The 16,196-nt window shown below is 40.8% G+C and overlaps 1 protein-coding gene across 1 annotated transcript; it reads right to left on the bottom strand.

Annotated features, from left to right (window-relative positions):
• Positions 1–4,074: 4,074 nt before the first annotated feature.
• tmem97 (transmembrane protein 97) lies at positions 4,075–13,200 on the bottom strand. Its single transcript, XM_020532833.2, has 3 exons — positions 12,974–13,200; positions 8,911–9,055; positions 4,075–4,430 (listed from the first exon to the last, which is right to left on the bottom strand). The coding sequence occupies exons 1-3, from the start codon at positions 13,091–13,093 to the stop codon at positions 4,180–4,182; spliced, it is 516 nt and encodes a 171-aa protein (XP_020388422.1). The 5' UTR covers positions 13,094–13,200; the 3' UTR covers positions 4,075–4,179.
• Positions 13,201–16,196: the final 2,996 nt, after the last annotated feature.

Genomic DNA, 16,196 nt, shown 5'->3' with positions numbered 1-16,196 from the left:
ATTCTCCCATTCTGTCCCTTGAGGTCAATACAGTCGAGGCCAAAACATTGGGTGTTTTAAAGTGACCAGAGGGTGGTGCATGTATGGAATGAGCTGCCAGAGAAGATGGTGGAAGCTGGTGCAGTTGCAACATTGAAAAGGCATCTGGATGGTTACATGAATAGGAAAAGTTTAGAGGGATATGGGCCAAATAATGGCAAATGGGACTAGATTAATTTAGGATATCTGGTTGGCATGGACGAGTTGAACCAAAGAGTCTGTTTCCTTACTGTACATCTAAGACTCTATGGTAACAGAAATCTATCATTCTTGGTCTTCAGCTTATTTAATAACTGAATTTTCATGGCTGTCTGGGATAGAAAATTACAAAGATTCAGTACTCTGAATGAAGAAGTTCCTCATCTTGGTCCTGAGTGGCTTGTTTTTTATTTTGAAATTGTTCTGTCTCTCTCTCTCTCTTTCTTTCCCCCTCCCCTTCCCCAACTCGCCCCAGTTCTAGATCCCATGAGAACCCTTCTGTCTCTTGTCTATCCCTTTAAGAAGTTTGTAAGTTGCTATGACTTTGTCCCTCACTATTCTTAACTCCAGAGAATTTAGGCCCAGTCTCTGTATATAGGGTACTTTTTAAGTGGAGTACCCACCTTCCTGTTGTTTTAAACTATTTTTAAACTTGCACTTTTACCATAATTTCAAGCAGAGTTCCAGCTATCCCCACATTCTGGCTGAAAACAAATACTCAGATTCCCTTTAAACCTCTTCCTTACTGTAGAAATGTGCCCCTGGTTATTGACCTGTCTACTAAGGAAAAAGCTTCTCCCTACCTATTCTGTGCCCTTCAGACCTTCATACACTTTTAATCAGATCTCTGGTTTAAGGAAAAACAACCCCAGCCTATCGAGTCTCTTTACAGTTGATCTGCCCCAACTCCAGCAACACCCTGATGAATCTCTTATGCATGTTCTCTAGTGCTGTCACACATCCTATAGTGTTGTGATCAAAACTGAACATAGTACTCCAGCTATAGCCTAACTAACATTATATAGTAGGAGGATTCAGCCCGAAGGTCAAGAGGGTCAGGTTCCTTGGAGTGACAATAATCAACAATCTGTCCTGGATCTCCCATTGTAGATGCAACAGGCAAGGATGCACAATAACACTTCTTCAAGCAGCTTAGGAAATTTGGCATGTCCGTAAGGCCCCTTGCCAACTTTTACAGATACACCACGAAAAAGCATTCTATCTGGGTGCATAATGGCCTGGTTTGGCATCTGCTCTGCCCAGGACCATAGGAAACTACACAAAGTTGTGTGCACAGCCCAGACCATCATGGGAGTCAACCTCCCACCCATGGACTCCATTGACACTTCTTGTTGCTGCGGAAAGGCTGCCAACATCACCAAAGACCCCCCTCCCACCCCACTAATGGTCTCTTCCAACCTTTTCTGTCAGGCAGAAGCTTGAACATGCATCAACAAATTCAAGAACATCTTATTCCCTGCCGTTATTAGACTGCTGAGTGGATCTCTAACTTCAAATAATGTTGATCTCGCTTTATGAACCTCCGGTGCAGTGTAACCTGTACACCTCGTTCTGTCCAAGCACACTATGATCCGTATGTTCTTGTTTGCTATGACCTGCCTGTGCTGCTCACAAACCAAAGCGTTTTACTGTTTTTAGGTACATGTGACTACAATAAATATACAGCTCAATTATCTTGCTTTTTTTAATAGCCAACCTGTTCAGAGATGTTACACCTCTGTAGAAGGTGGGACTTGAACTCAAGCTTCCTAGCTCAGAGATAGGCACACAATCCTTGCATCAGAAGAGCCCTCCTGGCTGTTACATTCAGTGGCTTGACTAATAAATGCATCCCATATGCCACTTTCATGCTGCCTTCAAGGATCTACGGGCACACACACTTCTATGATTTGCCTACAAATTTGTCCTGCTATCTCTTACTGATTGGTGGTTTATACACTCGCAGCAATATGATTGTCTCTCTTTTATGTTTATGTTCTACCCAAATGGTCTAATTTGAGGAACCCACTAATTATCATCCCTCCCTGTTGCAGCAGTTCACTCCTTCAGCAATGCTTTGACAACCTCATTCCTCCCTCCCCTGCTGCCAAAATGTCTCACTTGAAGATCTTAAACTCAGAAATACAGAGTTGCCAGTCCTGCCCCCCTCTCTATTATTGCTAACATGAAAACATGATTTTGTTTCCCGTGTAGTAATCAACACTCTCAACTCCTCTCTTGTTACAAGATTACCTGCATTAAAATAAATGCCATCCAGCCATGTCATGCTGTCTTCCAGACTAACTGGTTTTTCCCCTATTCCAGTCTTGAGAATCACCCCCTACTGTATCTTTACTCTGTATCCTACCCCCCGTGCCAAATTAAAACCCAGCAATAGTACTGGCAAACCCACTGCAGAGATTTTGTTTCCATTCTGGACTTACTCCAGAAATGGACCAGTGATATGGGAATCTAAAGATCTCCCTCCTGAACTGACTTTTTAGCTGTGCGTTCACCTGCTCATCCACCTATTCCTATGCTGACTAGCATGTGGCGCTGGGAGCAATCCAGAGATTACAATCTTTGAGGTCCTACTTTTCAATCTGCAACCCTGCTCCCAGACCGGTAGCGGGACCTCATCTCTGCCTGTGTAAAAGTATTTAGGCTGTATTAAATATTTAGATGAACAGCTGAAGATTAGTAACGCCAGAGCAAACAAGGCTACGGCCAAATGCTGGAAAATGGGATTGGAATAGATAGTTACTTGATGATTGGTGTGGACACAATGGGCCAAAGGACCTTTTTCATGCTGTAAAGCTCTATACTCCTATTAATGGCTTTATTGCATAGGCAGATTAATACTGAATTCATCTGAGCTTTGAAACTCGATTAACCCTTAATTGTTTACTTACATACTGTGGGTGGGCTGCTGATTTAAGCACCCACACACCCTCTGTGTTACAGGGATGAACTGGATTGTGATGGGCTAGCACCCAACCTATTCTGTGCCCCGAAGCCAAAAATATACCTGCATGAGCACATAACATCCAGTCTAATAAGTGTTCATCTTCCCACTGGCCAGGTAAAACGATTTTCTGATTGTACAACATGTACCTAGTATGCATTTTTAAAAATTAATTCTGCTCCTGAATAATTGATTGTGAAACAAAATCCATACAAATAATTCAAGCATCAATGATGAATAGTCAAAGTATTGAACAAAAAATTCAGGGCAGAAATCATTTCTCTAAACAGAAGGTGACCTACAGGTTCCAAGCTGGTTGGTTGAGGGCATGAAAATAGGGTCATTTATGAATAGAATCCCCACAGTAATGAAACAGGCCATTCAGCCCAACAATTCCACACTAAGCCTCTGAACAGCATCCCTCTACCCTATAACCCTGCATTTCCCATGGCTAACACACCTAATTTACATATCCCTCAACACTATGCATAATTTAGCATGGCTAGTCCACCTAACTTGCACATCTTTGAACTGTGGGAGGAAACTGGACACCCGGCAGAAACCCATGCAGATACAGAGAGAACACACAAGCTCCGCACAGACATTCACCCGAGGCTAGAATCCAATCCAGGTCCCTGGCGCTGTGAGGCAGCAGTGCTAACCACTGTGCCACAGGAGTTGAAGGTGAACTTCTGAAATCAAATGAGTTAAGAGAGTTCAATCTGTGGTCCTAGGACCACATGTAATTTCTCAGCATTGGAAGTCTAGCCCTCAAAATTCAATGTGACATAGTATGCCTGAATGCTCTATTTGAACTTATTGGCCTAGGCATTTGGGACAGGTTGGTCTTAGCACTTTTGCCTGATTGGTAAATCAGAAGACCAGTATGTGTTAGTGTTAGCAACACAAGATACATATAAATGGATAGGAACGTGGATTTGAACTAGGTGACTCCCTGAATCTCCATGATACGCTCTTTAATGATTCAAAGCAAAATGCTTGAACATTGGAATCCTGTCAATTTTAACTGAAAATACTCCTACTAAACAAACAGCAACACTTCTCTGACAAATCTTCACACACATCTGATATCATTCAAATTTACAATTTTATTGTAGCAATGTTGTCAAATTATTAGACAGTAATTTCAAATAGGGCACTGAAACAAATGGGAAATTACTTTCAAGTGGTAGCAGTTACTGTCTCTTCTTTTCCTCATCAGGATTGTATCTTTTGTTGAAAAGCATAGTTATTAGGATCATAACAGGGATTAGTAAATAGGGAATGTAAATAGCTAAGAGAGTCAAACGTTCTGACATGGTTTTTGGTCCTGGATACATTGATTTTGAGAAGTCATTGAACAAAATATGTGCAAGGATGGCAATAACTGTTGTAGTCACGTGAGTGGAGTATATGACAGCGGGTGTCCTTATCCATGAGCAATTTCCTGTATATAAAAGTAACAGAAAGTGTTATATTGTTGATCATACTTCACTGTGTGTGGGTCATCCCAGGCATAACATTTGAAATGCAAAACAAAAATGTTACATTGTATAAATAGTAATTATTTGAAATTTTTCAAAATTATGGCAACTCAATTTCCAAGCCACCCTTAAAGGAACAGGACATGACTTCATATTGACAATTCCACATTGGGCAAGTCTGATCCTGTTTTATTATAGGGTGAAAGCAACATGTCATTGTGAGGGAAACCTTGTGAATGCAAGCTGGCAGCTATGCAAACAGTGATTGACACTATGGAGTAAACCTGCAGTCTGCTTGAAACAGTAAAGTTTGCAGTACAGGATGACTCTTAACAGGAAAAAGCAAAGCATGAGACCCAGTAGATCTGATATTGCTGACTTTGTGGTTTGCCAGATTACAAACAACACTGTTGTCTTTTTTTTCAATGCCAGCCTGAGTGACTGAAATGATTTATCTTTGTAGGAGAAAGCAAATGAACTCCATGAACTGGCTCTACAGCACTCATTTCAACCATTTATCCATCAGTTTCAAATGATCATTTTGTTTCACCCTCAGTTTTTTCCAGGTTATATGGTAAGATAATGCTAAATCATGCAACAGATATACAACACAAATACGAAGGTAATTGTTGTAACTACTTATATTGTAGAGCCAATACAAACAATTCTAAGGTTCCTAAAGCAAATAGAATGTCTTCAGAAATGCCATTTTCTGCAGTCTGCAGGATTCAATTTTTACCCTCACTGTTTTTCCTGATGTAAACTTATTGAAGGATTCAAAAGTCATAATAAAGTACGAAAGCAAACCTCAAACAGTTTATCTACCAAACCTAAAATGGCATTACTGACATTGACTCGATCAATTGTATTTTTTCAACTGCCATTCTTAGGCCACTATTAAGTCACCGACTGTGGTCAAAAGGGGTGCCAAAAGACTCAAGTTTCTGAAGTGCTGCTCTGACAACCGCTTCTCCATGGTGCAGCAATAATGATTTTATTTTGTCAGTCATCTCTCTCCAGCAACGTAACAGTGATGGGTCAAAGTGAAGGGAATTTCACGGCAAAAAACATTTCGACTACTGTTAAACTCTGTAAAATTTCAGATTGGTTTATGTTCAAGACGTTGGGAGCTGTATTGCTGAGGTAGTCTTTATCTGAACTGTTCTAGGATCAATCTTCTGGTGAACTGTCTAACCAGGGCAGTACAGAAGGGTTTAAACTAAACAGTGGGATGGAAGGCATCTTGTGAGGGGTGATGTTGTCAATTAAAAGGAAACAAGAAAGTAATGCAGCAAGGTAGTAATTTGGGTAATGAAAACCAAAGTGTGGCGGGAAGAGGCAGAAGATACAAACATAAATACACCAGCAGATAAAGCCAAAGATTGAAAAAATGGTCAGAAAAAAGAACAAAAATTAAAGGCTCTATATCTGAATGAACACAGCAGTTGCAACAAAATGGATGCATCTTTAGCACAGATAGAAATAAATATGTATGAATTGATCACCATTACAGAGACATTGTTGCAAGGTGACCAAGGCTGGAACCTGAATATTAATGGGTATCTGACATATTGAAATGACAGCTTGGAAAAGGTGGTGGAGTAGTTCTGTTAATTAAACATGACATTAATGCAGTAGAGATTGATTACCTTAGCTTGAAAGAGCAAGATGTCAAAGCAGTTTGGGTAGAGATAAGCAGTAGGAAAGATAAGAGGTTACTTGTGGGAGTAGTTTTGTTGGGGATACAGTTTTTTTATTCAAGGACCATGAGTAACTGGAATATGAAACTGTTTGAAAAGTCTGTCCTGATGAAAAGTTACTGGACTTGAAATATTAACGTTCTTTCTTCCCCCAGATGCTGCCAAATATTGCTGAGTTCCACCAAAAATTTGTTTTTGTTTGAAGAGTCAAATGGCTTTGTGGAATGCAGACAATCAAATTTTTTGATAAACAAAAGAGATGTGTTTTATGGCTTTAACTGGACAGGGTCATTTGGAAGAGTCCATATGCTGAAGTTCCTTAGCAACAGCATCTGAAATAAAGTTGCTGCTTTCAGCACACACCTGTTGAAGGAACAAACCTCCAAGATGCCATCAGAAAAAAAATCTCTCCTGAAAAAGAAGAAACCATACAGCTGGACAAGCTCCAAAAATATCTCCCACAGTAAAGTATCTTCTGCAACCCAAGGAAGTTCCAGAAATCAGTATCTTTATCTTACTGTTAAACTCTGAAAGTTGATCTGTTTCTTCTAATTCACACTCATCCAAACTGAACTCTAATCTAAAGATCTCCTATTGCTGCTGCTGCTCTCAGCATTACGATCTCAACAACTGGAAATTCAATGAGAAATCTTCACTTCCTTTATCCTAAGTTCAGATCCTTCGTCCATTGGGGTATTTTACCCATTTACATTTTTAAAAATTCTTCAGATTTGTACTGTCTCATCTGTCATGTGATTGTGTATGTTTCGGATTAAGGAGATATAGTTTAAATCAGAGTAGCAGCTTAGTTGTTTACAATAAGTTGTGCAAAGGGTTAAAAATCATTTTGCTTATAATAAATGAGGTATTTTTGAGTTTATTGAAGGAACCAGAAACAGTGTAGACCATAGCCACTGACAATAGCTAGGAAGCTGGGAATTAGTAGTTGAATGGCCAACAGCTGCAGGAGACCCAAGTGGACTTTCTCTGGGAGAAATCCCTGAATTTGAAAAGCCATGAGGAGGGAAAGATCCCCTTTTGTGACTGGGAGACAGGGTAATCAGTGTTGTGTTAGCAGTAGGACCTCCTCCGTATGAATGTTACCAGTCTGATTAGAGATTGGGAGTTAAGTTTTACAAGATCCTGATAGATCTGCAATGTTAGGCAAATATCCATTGTAATTAGATCAATCATCTAGGTTATACTTTTACATTAGTGTTTATAAAGATTTGCTGCTAGTGGAATAAGGAATCCCCCTTATAATCTTTATGCAGTGCAGGTGTTTAAGTGCCTGTGCAGACACATATAGGGTCATGAGGGGACTTGATTGGGATACAAGGAGAATGTTTACTCTTGTGGGAGAGACTAGATCTAGGGGACACAGTTAAAAAAAAACAAGTCTCCCTTTTAAGATGAAGATGAGGAATATTTCTTCTCTTTGAGTGGGTTGTTAGTCTGTAGATTTCCTTTCCTCAGAAAACACTGGAGCCTCGGTCTCTAAATTTAAGCAGGCTGTGTTAGGTAATGGAGATAAATAAATCAAGACATATATATGTGAATAAAAACCGTAAGAACTGCAGATGCTGTAAATCAGGAACAAAAACAAAGTTGCTGGAAAAGCTCAGCAGGTCTGGCAGCATCTGTGAAGGAAAAAACAGAGTTAACATTTCGGGTCCGGTAAACCAGTTCTGACGAAGGCCCTATCTTTAAAGACAAAATTTGGCCCTAAATGTGAAAGTCATACTTAAAAAATGTCCCTCAAACATGAGGGATGTTCCTTACTGCTGAACGACGTGACTGCAGAATTGGAAATCCTATAAATTGCTATCCATTTCACTCCTGTTTTAAAGCACCATGGAGTCAGATTCCTGGTTCTCACAGTGCTGCACCTCAAACCCGACAACATAATTCTTATCTGCAAAGTCTTCTCATATACAAGGCAGCACTGAATACAAAAACAAGGAGGTGGTGCTGAACCAATACAAGGCCTGGCTTTGATGGGTGAATTGGAACAGTTTTAGAAGTTATACATTTATGAAAAGATTTTACAGCCAGGGGAAAAGGTGCAACAGTCACTTGGATCTTTGCCAAAATTAGAAAAGATATTTAAGATGAGAAAAGCAAGAATTTGTTCACAGAGTGTAATGCATGAACAGTGGTATCAAAGAGTATTCAAAATAATGAAAGCATTTGAGACAGCCATAGTAAAATTCTATTCAGCGTCAGTGAATCTAAATATGTGCTTCCTTCTTAGAATCCATATCACAGCAATAAAGGAAGAAGCCTGAAGGTATTTTTCATGTAAATGGTTCAGGCAAAATTCTTTACCATAGGTGATTAACAAAGATAAATCAATCACGACATTTTATAGGAAAATTAAACAAAAATGTTAAAATTAAATAAAATGTTTAATGGCTAATGACTTCCATTATTATTAGAATTTCTAACTAGGATTGGGAAGTGTACCAAATGTGATGTAATGGAACATAAATGCATCACATAATAATTATTGCAACCAAAGTGTCCCACGAAATTGTTGGAGAAAGAAAATCCTGTTTATTGTTCCACAACTTCCATTTAATATTAATAGGCCACAGTAAGACAAAAATCCACACTACTAATACATAATACAAACTAATGGCACAATCCTGACAATACTGCAGTTAACAATGCTAATATGGTTGTGTGATGGAGATAGGGATTACTAAGAAGACTTTCAAACATAAGTAATTATTGTACTGACCTTTATAGAAAGCATAAGCTGCAACAGGAAAAAAAGGTAACTGCAGCAATGCCTCGCAAAGAATAAATGCTTTGAACCATGCTGGAGGGTCCAACATCATCGGATCTTTGAATTGAGCTGCATACCATTTTAATATACCTTGCAGCTGAGGAAAGAAACAGAGTTTAAAAATAATTTCATTGGAACTGTCATCAAAGCCTTTCTTATGTATTCCACCTTTAGGGTCACTGTTTAGTATTTATGAACCATTGTTCAGCAATTGTCACTGTTACACACGACTGTCTGCTGCACACATTCCCTGTTTAACCATTCACAATGCTACCAGCAAAAGTATAAAAATAATGCAACAATGCCCTGAAGATTTTCAGCAGGGTCAGTCTCTTTTGGTCTAGCAGAAAAGATCAGCACATCAACAGGTCTTCAAAACTGCCCAGAGCTGAACACTGGCATGGATTAAGCTGCACAAACATTATCAAATATTAATGGCATTCCCTTATTATGCAGTCAGGGTATAAAGGATTTTTTTATTAGATATTGTACAGTGTGAGTTTCCTTAAATACCAGGCAGCCAGTGAATGTCGTGGAGTTTCCTTAGATACTGAGCACAAGGAGAGTATAGAGTTTCCTTTGTTACAGTGTGCAGTAGAAGTGTGGCGAGGTTTTCTCATATATCAAGCATTGAGCATTTGAAGGATTATTTTTAGATTCAGAAGGGCAAAACAAACCAAAAAAAACATGTGCATTCAATGCCAATTTCATTCTCTCCAGACAAGAAATGTCTTGGATTGCCACTTGTCAATTTGCCGAAAGGTTACCTAAGCCCACACTGGGAATCACAAAAGAAATGGACTAATTCAGTACATTAATAGCTAGTTGAGGAAGTCTTAGTTTGGCAATAGACCTAACAAAGGTCTGTACTGTCCTTAGCTGAATTCAGGCTGTCTACCAGGTTTCATGTTGTGAATGCTGCCAGCTGCATTTGTCTTGTACCCACAGTTGTATAAAAACAATGTATTTAGGTACCTCCCGAATAGTCACCTGTCCATTTTAATCTTGTACCTTCAATGCTACATTGGTTATCACAAGAACACTGAAAGTTTTAAACAGTCCACTGATAGTTCTTTGTCACTGAATTAAAATTACCCTAAAACATCATGAATTATTGTTTTATTTCAGTTCCTTAAACCAATTACTCATTGTTTAATGAAAGAATGACCTTCATTTATATAGTGCCTTTCACAAAAGCACTCTAAAGCTGATGAAGTACACTTGAACTGTTGTTGCTGATATAATGTAGGAAATGCAGCAGCAAGTTTGTGTACAGCAAGCTCACAAACAGCAAAGTACCTGTGACCAATGGTCTATTCCTGTGCTGTTGAATGATCGAGTTAAATATTGACAGGCACATCACATGAGTAACTCGCTTGCTCTTTTTCAAAGTAGTGCCATAGGATCTTCTACATCCAAACAAGAGGAGCTGTGGTTAAATGCCTCATCTGAAAGTCAGCACCTCCGGCAGTGTATGTTGCATTAAATGCTGCATCCATCTTGATTTTTGCATTTAATTACCAAAGTGGGACTTGGGGAAGAAAAAATATTGATTGGACTATTAGGGCCTGACTGCATGGTGTAAAAACAACTGGAGGTCAAACAAAAATCACTCTGCTGGGGTTTGCTGGATGGCCCACAGTTATCAACTGTGGTCTGAACTAAACGCAAACACCTCAAAAAATGATATTTAGGACCCAAACCTGAGTTTTTGTGAACCAGATCCTAGAATAGTGTCTCAGAGAATGGTGGCTACATGCACTGTCCTGTTGCTCGAGCTCAGTGACACTGTCAAATATAGAACATGCACATTGTGCAATGATAATTGGTCCAGTGAAAACTGGTTCAATAGGAAACAGGGCAACTGAAGGCAATGAATCCCTGCACAAGGTGAGAAAGTTCAATGACATATGAATGATTTGGATGAGGGAACAAAATGTAACATCTCCAAGTTTGCAGATGATACCAAGTTGGGTGGGAGGGTGAACTGTGATGAGGATGCAGAGATCCTTCAGCATGATCTCGACAGGTTGGGTGAGTGGGCAAATCAATGGCAGATGCAGTATAATTTGGATAAATGTGAGGTTATTCACTTTGGAAGCAAAAATAAGGCAGCAGATTACTACCTGAATGGCTGTAAATTGGGAGAGGGGAGTGTGCAGTGGGACCTGGGCGACCTTGTGCACCTGTCGCTGAAGGTAAACATGCAGGTGCAGCAGGTGGTAAAGAAGGTAAATGGTATGTTGGCCTTCATTGCGAGAGGTTTTGAGTACAGGAGCAGGGATGTGTTGTTGCAGTTATACAGGGCCTTGGTGAGGCCACACCTGGAATACTGGGTGCAGTTTTGGTATCCTTTTCTAAGGAAGGAAGCTCTTGCTCTGGAGGCAGCGCAAGTTTACCAGGCTGATTTGGGGGATGGCGGGTCTGACGTATGAAGAGAGATTGACTATGTTGGGATTGTTTTCGCTAGAGTTCAGACGAATGGGGGGGGGGATCTCATAGAGACTTATAAAATTCTAACAGGCCTGGACAGGGTAGATGCAAGGAGGATGTTCCCGATGGTGGGTACGTCCAGAACCAGGGTCACAGTCTAAGGATTCGGGGTGGATGATTTAGGAAGGAGGAGACATTTCTTCACCCAAAGAGTGGTGAGCCTGTGGAATTCATTACCACAGGAAGTAGTTGATGCCAAAACATTGCATGTATTCAAGAGGTGACTAGATTAGCACTTGGGGTGAATAGGATCAAAGGTTATGGGGAGAAAGCAGAATTAGGCTATTGAGTTGGAATGATCAGCCGTGATCGTGAAGAATGGTGGAGCAGGCTCAAAGGGCCGAATGGCCTCCTCCTGCTCCTATCGTCTATGTATCTATGTTTCTATAGGAACTGGTGTGATGGGAACTGGGGCAACAGGAATAAATCCAATTGGCGGCAGCTCAACTGTAACCAGTTCAAATTGTTTCAATGGAAATGAGTTCAACTGGAACTGCTGCCCTGTCTTTTCTTCAATACAACATCCCCAGGTTAATGAAAGGAATGTTGGAAATCTGAAACAAATGCAGAGAATGCTGCAGAAACTCAGAATGTCAGGCATCATCTGCAGAGACAGAGAGACTAAGTTAAACACTAAAATAAGATTTTGAAAGGCAGATGCTGGAAATCTGAAACAAAAACAGAAATTGCTGGATAAACTCAGCAGGTCTGGCAGCATTCGTGGAGACAGAAAAGCAAAGTTAACCTTTCGAGTCTTTTGGAATACCGTGTTCAGTTCTGGTCTCCCAGCTATAGGAAAGATGTTGTTGAACTTGAAAGGGTGCAGAAATTATTTACAAGGATGTTGCCAGGGTTGCAGGGTTTGAGCTACAGGGAGATGCTGAAAAGGCAGAGGCTATCTTCCCCAGAGCATTGGAGGTTGAGGGGAGACCTTGTAGAGATTTGTAAGGTCATGAAGGGCATGGATAGAGAGAATAGCCAAGGTCTATTTCCCAGGGCAGGGGAGTCCAAAACCAGAGGCATAGGTTTAAGGTGAGAGGGGAAAGATATAAAAGGGACCTAAGGTGCAACTTTTACACACAGAGGCTGGTGCGTGTGAGCTTCCAAAGGAAATGGTGGAGGTTGGTACAATGACAACATTTAAAAAGCATCTGGATGGGTATATGAATAGGAAAGGTTTAGAAGGATATAGGTCAAATGTTGACAAGTGGGACTAGATTAGTTTGGGATATCTGGTAGGCATGGACGAGTTGGACAGAAGGGTCTGTTTCTGTGCTGTATAACTCTATGAGTCAGAAAAGACTTGCTGACTTTGTCCAGCAATTTCTGTTTCTGTAAATGTTGAGTCCTGTGTGACTCTTCCTCAGAACTCGGGTTAAAGTTGCTCAGGGATTGTGAGGTTCTTACTGCGGATCAGAAAGGGAGCCACGGCCTCGCAGTGTCTAAGCATCCTGCCCGTATTGATACTTTATCTAGCGGGGAGCGGGGAACAGGATTCCGCTCTGTGGTTGGTAACACTCACCGCGGGCAGATACAAGTCCTCGGGCAGCAGAGCCTGCAGGTCGATGGCTAAAGTGATGGGGATGTGTGTAAAGAAATAGCAGGCGAAGATCCACTCAAGCAGACGGCTGCAGGGCATCATTGTCTTTCTCTGTGTTGAGCAATTGGAAAGCGAGATTGGTGTGGGAAGAATCGCCTCACATCAGCCCCTCCCGGTTTGGGAAACGATTGGCTCACTGAGGGAAGGAGGAGTAATGTGTGACAACCTCAAACTGACGTGTGATTAATAAAGAAACGAAAGAAGTGCGGCTGCTGGAGAAAACTCAACAGCTGTTCCAATGCAGGGTCACTAACTCTCGCTTTCCTCCCACAGATGCTGCCAAATCCGTTGAGCTTATTTTTTTTGGAGGGGTGGAGATGGTGGGGGCGATTCATTGAGATATTCAAGTTACATTTATATTTTTAAGGAGCTGGTGGTCTGGTGTGTGACTGGGCCAGAAATTAGACACGGCTTGAGATCCCACCATGACAGATGGCGAATTTTGAATTCAATAAAAATCTGGAATAAAAAGCTAGTCTAATGGTAACACGTAACTGTCAATTTTGATTTTGAAAAAAAAAATCTGGTTATTGAAGGAAATTTGCCCCCCTCACCTGGTCTGGCCTACATGTGACTCCAGACCCACGGCAATGTGGCTGACTCTTAACTGCCCTCTGGACAATTGGGGATGCGCAATAAATGCTGGCCTAGCCCATAGCCCATGGCCACATTTTAAAGTAACAACTTCCAGGATTATACAAATGTGGGAAAATTAAAGCTATTTGAGTAGGCTACGCCATTGCGAACATTTGGTGCAACCTCCAGGATTATGGCCAACCAAAGTTGATAAACCTGTTACAGGAGCAAAATTCAGCTAGAAACCAGAAATAAAACAGAAAATGCTGGGAATATTCAGTAGGTCAGGCAATATCACTGGAGTGAGAAAAACAGAGGCATTCATTGCGGTATTGGATGATTATTTGGATGGTGGATCCCACAGTCCAAAGATGTGCAGGTTAGGGTGGATTGGCCGTGCTAAATTGCCCGTAGTGTCCAGGGATGTGCAGGCTAGGTAGGTTAGCCATGTGAAATGCAGAGTCACAGGGATACGGTAGGGGTGTGGGTGTGGGTCTGGGTGGAATGCTCTTCACAGAGTTGGTGTGGACTTGATGGGCTGAATGGCCTACTTCCACATTGTAGGGATTCTACGAATGTGCAAGGGTATGCAGAAAGAGCAGAGGATTGGCACTGGATAGTAATACTAATTCAATGAGCTGGTGCAAGCACAATGGGCCAAATGGCCCCTTTCTGTACTTTTGTGATTCTACATGAACAGGTGGAATCTTCTGCTCTCACTGATGGTGAGCCTGGGGACAGGGAAGGCATTTAATTAGGCAGAGTGGTGTCCAAGAACAACTTTTTCTCCGCTGTTATTAGACTTATGAATGGACTCTTGTATATTAGAGTTGATCTTTCTCCACACCTTCCTGGTAGCTGTAACACTACTTTCTGCATTCTGTTCCAATGCCCTGATGTATTTACGTAAGGATGCCTGGGCATAGCCTCCATAGACCTGTGTGCTAATCTCCACCTGCTAGAATTACTGTCAATGGCTATTTACAGCTGTTCCTCTTGGATTTCTGCCAAACTCGCCATCGAATTTCAAGGACAATCTCAAAATGCACATTACTGTTAAAATATTACAGGCTTGCTGTGCTAACCTGGAATTTATAGCATGTTCTTGTTAAAGGTTATGTCAGTAAATCTATTTTAGACTAGAGGCCTTCATGAAAATTTAGACACATTGTAATTGCTAAGAAAGTTAAAATGCTTATTTATTACAAATGGTAAAACACTGCAGATGCTGGAAATTTGAATAGAAAATGAACAAAATATTCAGTAGGTCAGGCAGTATCTGTGGGAAGAGAAACAGAGTTAATCTTTCAGGTCAGGGGCCTTCTAACTGAAGGAATAGTAATAGATTTTCTGCCACATACTCCATTGTAGAATTCATGAGTGATTACCAGCACGCAGGTAGATGTAGGTTTAGACACAGCACAAAAGGTATTACATGATGTGGAAAGGAGCATATAAGCACTAATGTCCTGGCAATATATTCCAATCTATAATTGGTTATTTTGATTCTGTCATGGGAATGTGGGCATTTTTGGCCAGGCCAGCATTTATTCCCCATCTGTAATTGTCCTTGAAAGGGGGGTATTGAGCTGCCTTCCCGAATCATGAGGGACACCCAATGTGCTGTTTATAGAAACAGCTTCTGGATTTTGACCCAGTGACAGTAAAGGAATGGCAACATTGTTCCAAGGCAGGATTGTAAATGGCTTGGAGAGAAACCTCAAGGTGCTGGTGTTCCCTTGTATCTGCTGCCCTTGACCTTCCGGTGATAAAGGTTGTGGGTTTGAAGGTGCTGTTGAAGGAAACTTGGTGAGTTGTTGCAGTGCATCTTACAGATGGTACATGCTGCTACTGGATGTCGATGGTGATAGGAGTGAATGTTTAAGGTGGCAGATGGGGTGTCAATCAAATATATTCAGGAAGGTAGAGATAGTAGGAGGGTCTAAGCCCGAAACGTCAGCCTTCCTGCTCCTCTGATGCTGCTTGGCCTGCTGTGTTCATCCAGCTCTACACCTTGTTATTCAGGGAGGTATGCAGGATGATTTATTGTATTTTTTTTAAAACTTGTGACAGCTATGGTCGCTAGGAGAAACAAATTGTTAATGGGACAGGACAATTTGAGAATGTCCCCAGATAGAAATTGTGATTAGAGATGAAAAAATGAATTCCAAAGTTCCCTAAAATAATCATAGAGCTTGTCAGAACAGCTAGCAATTGAAGTTAAATTCAGTAAATTCTCAACAAGTCTTAATTTCATGATTTCTATGATCTTGTAAATTCCAGTTTTAGTTTGGCCAGTGGCTGGGGTTTCAGAACCCCAGAATAATAAATTAAAGTTGTGGGTTTTTATTATTAAAAAAAACCTTTTTTTTGGACATGACAACTAACATACCAATATCCAACATGAAAAATACTTGAGTTTGTGACAACTCCTATGAAGGTTTCTTGTTATGTATACTAATACAACTAATTTTGTTCATATCAAGGTTTGACAAACAGGTTCTTTTTGGTGATGAGATAATAAGAACTGCCGATGCTGGAGTCTGAGATAACACAGTGTGGAGCTGGA

Source organism: Rhincodon typus, chromosome 26, assembly GCF_021869965.1.
Source record: "Rhincodon typus isolate 14 chromosome 26, sRhiTyp1.1, whole genome shotgun sequence".
Taxonomy (NCBI): domain Eukaryota; kingdom Metazoa; phylum Chordata; class Chondrichthyes; order Orectolobiformes; family Rhincodontidae; genus Rhincodon; species Rhincodon typus.
Note: the sequence above shows the minus strand (reverse complement) of the source record. Positions and strands in the feature narration are given on the sequence as shown.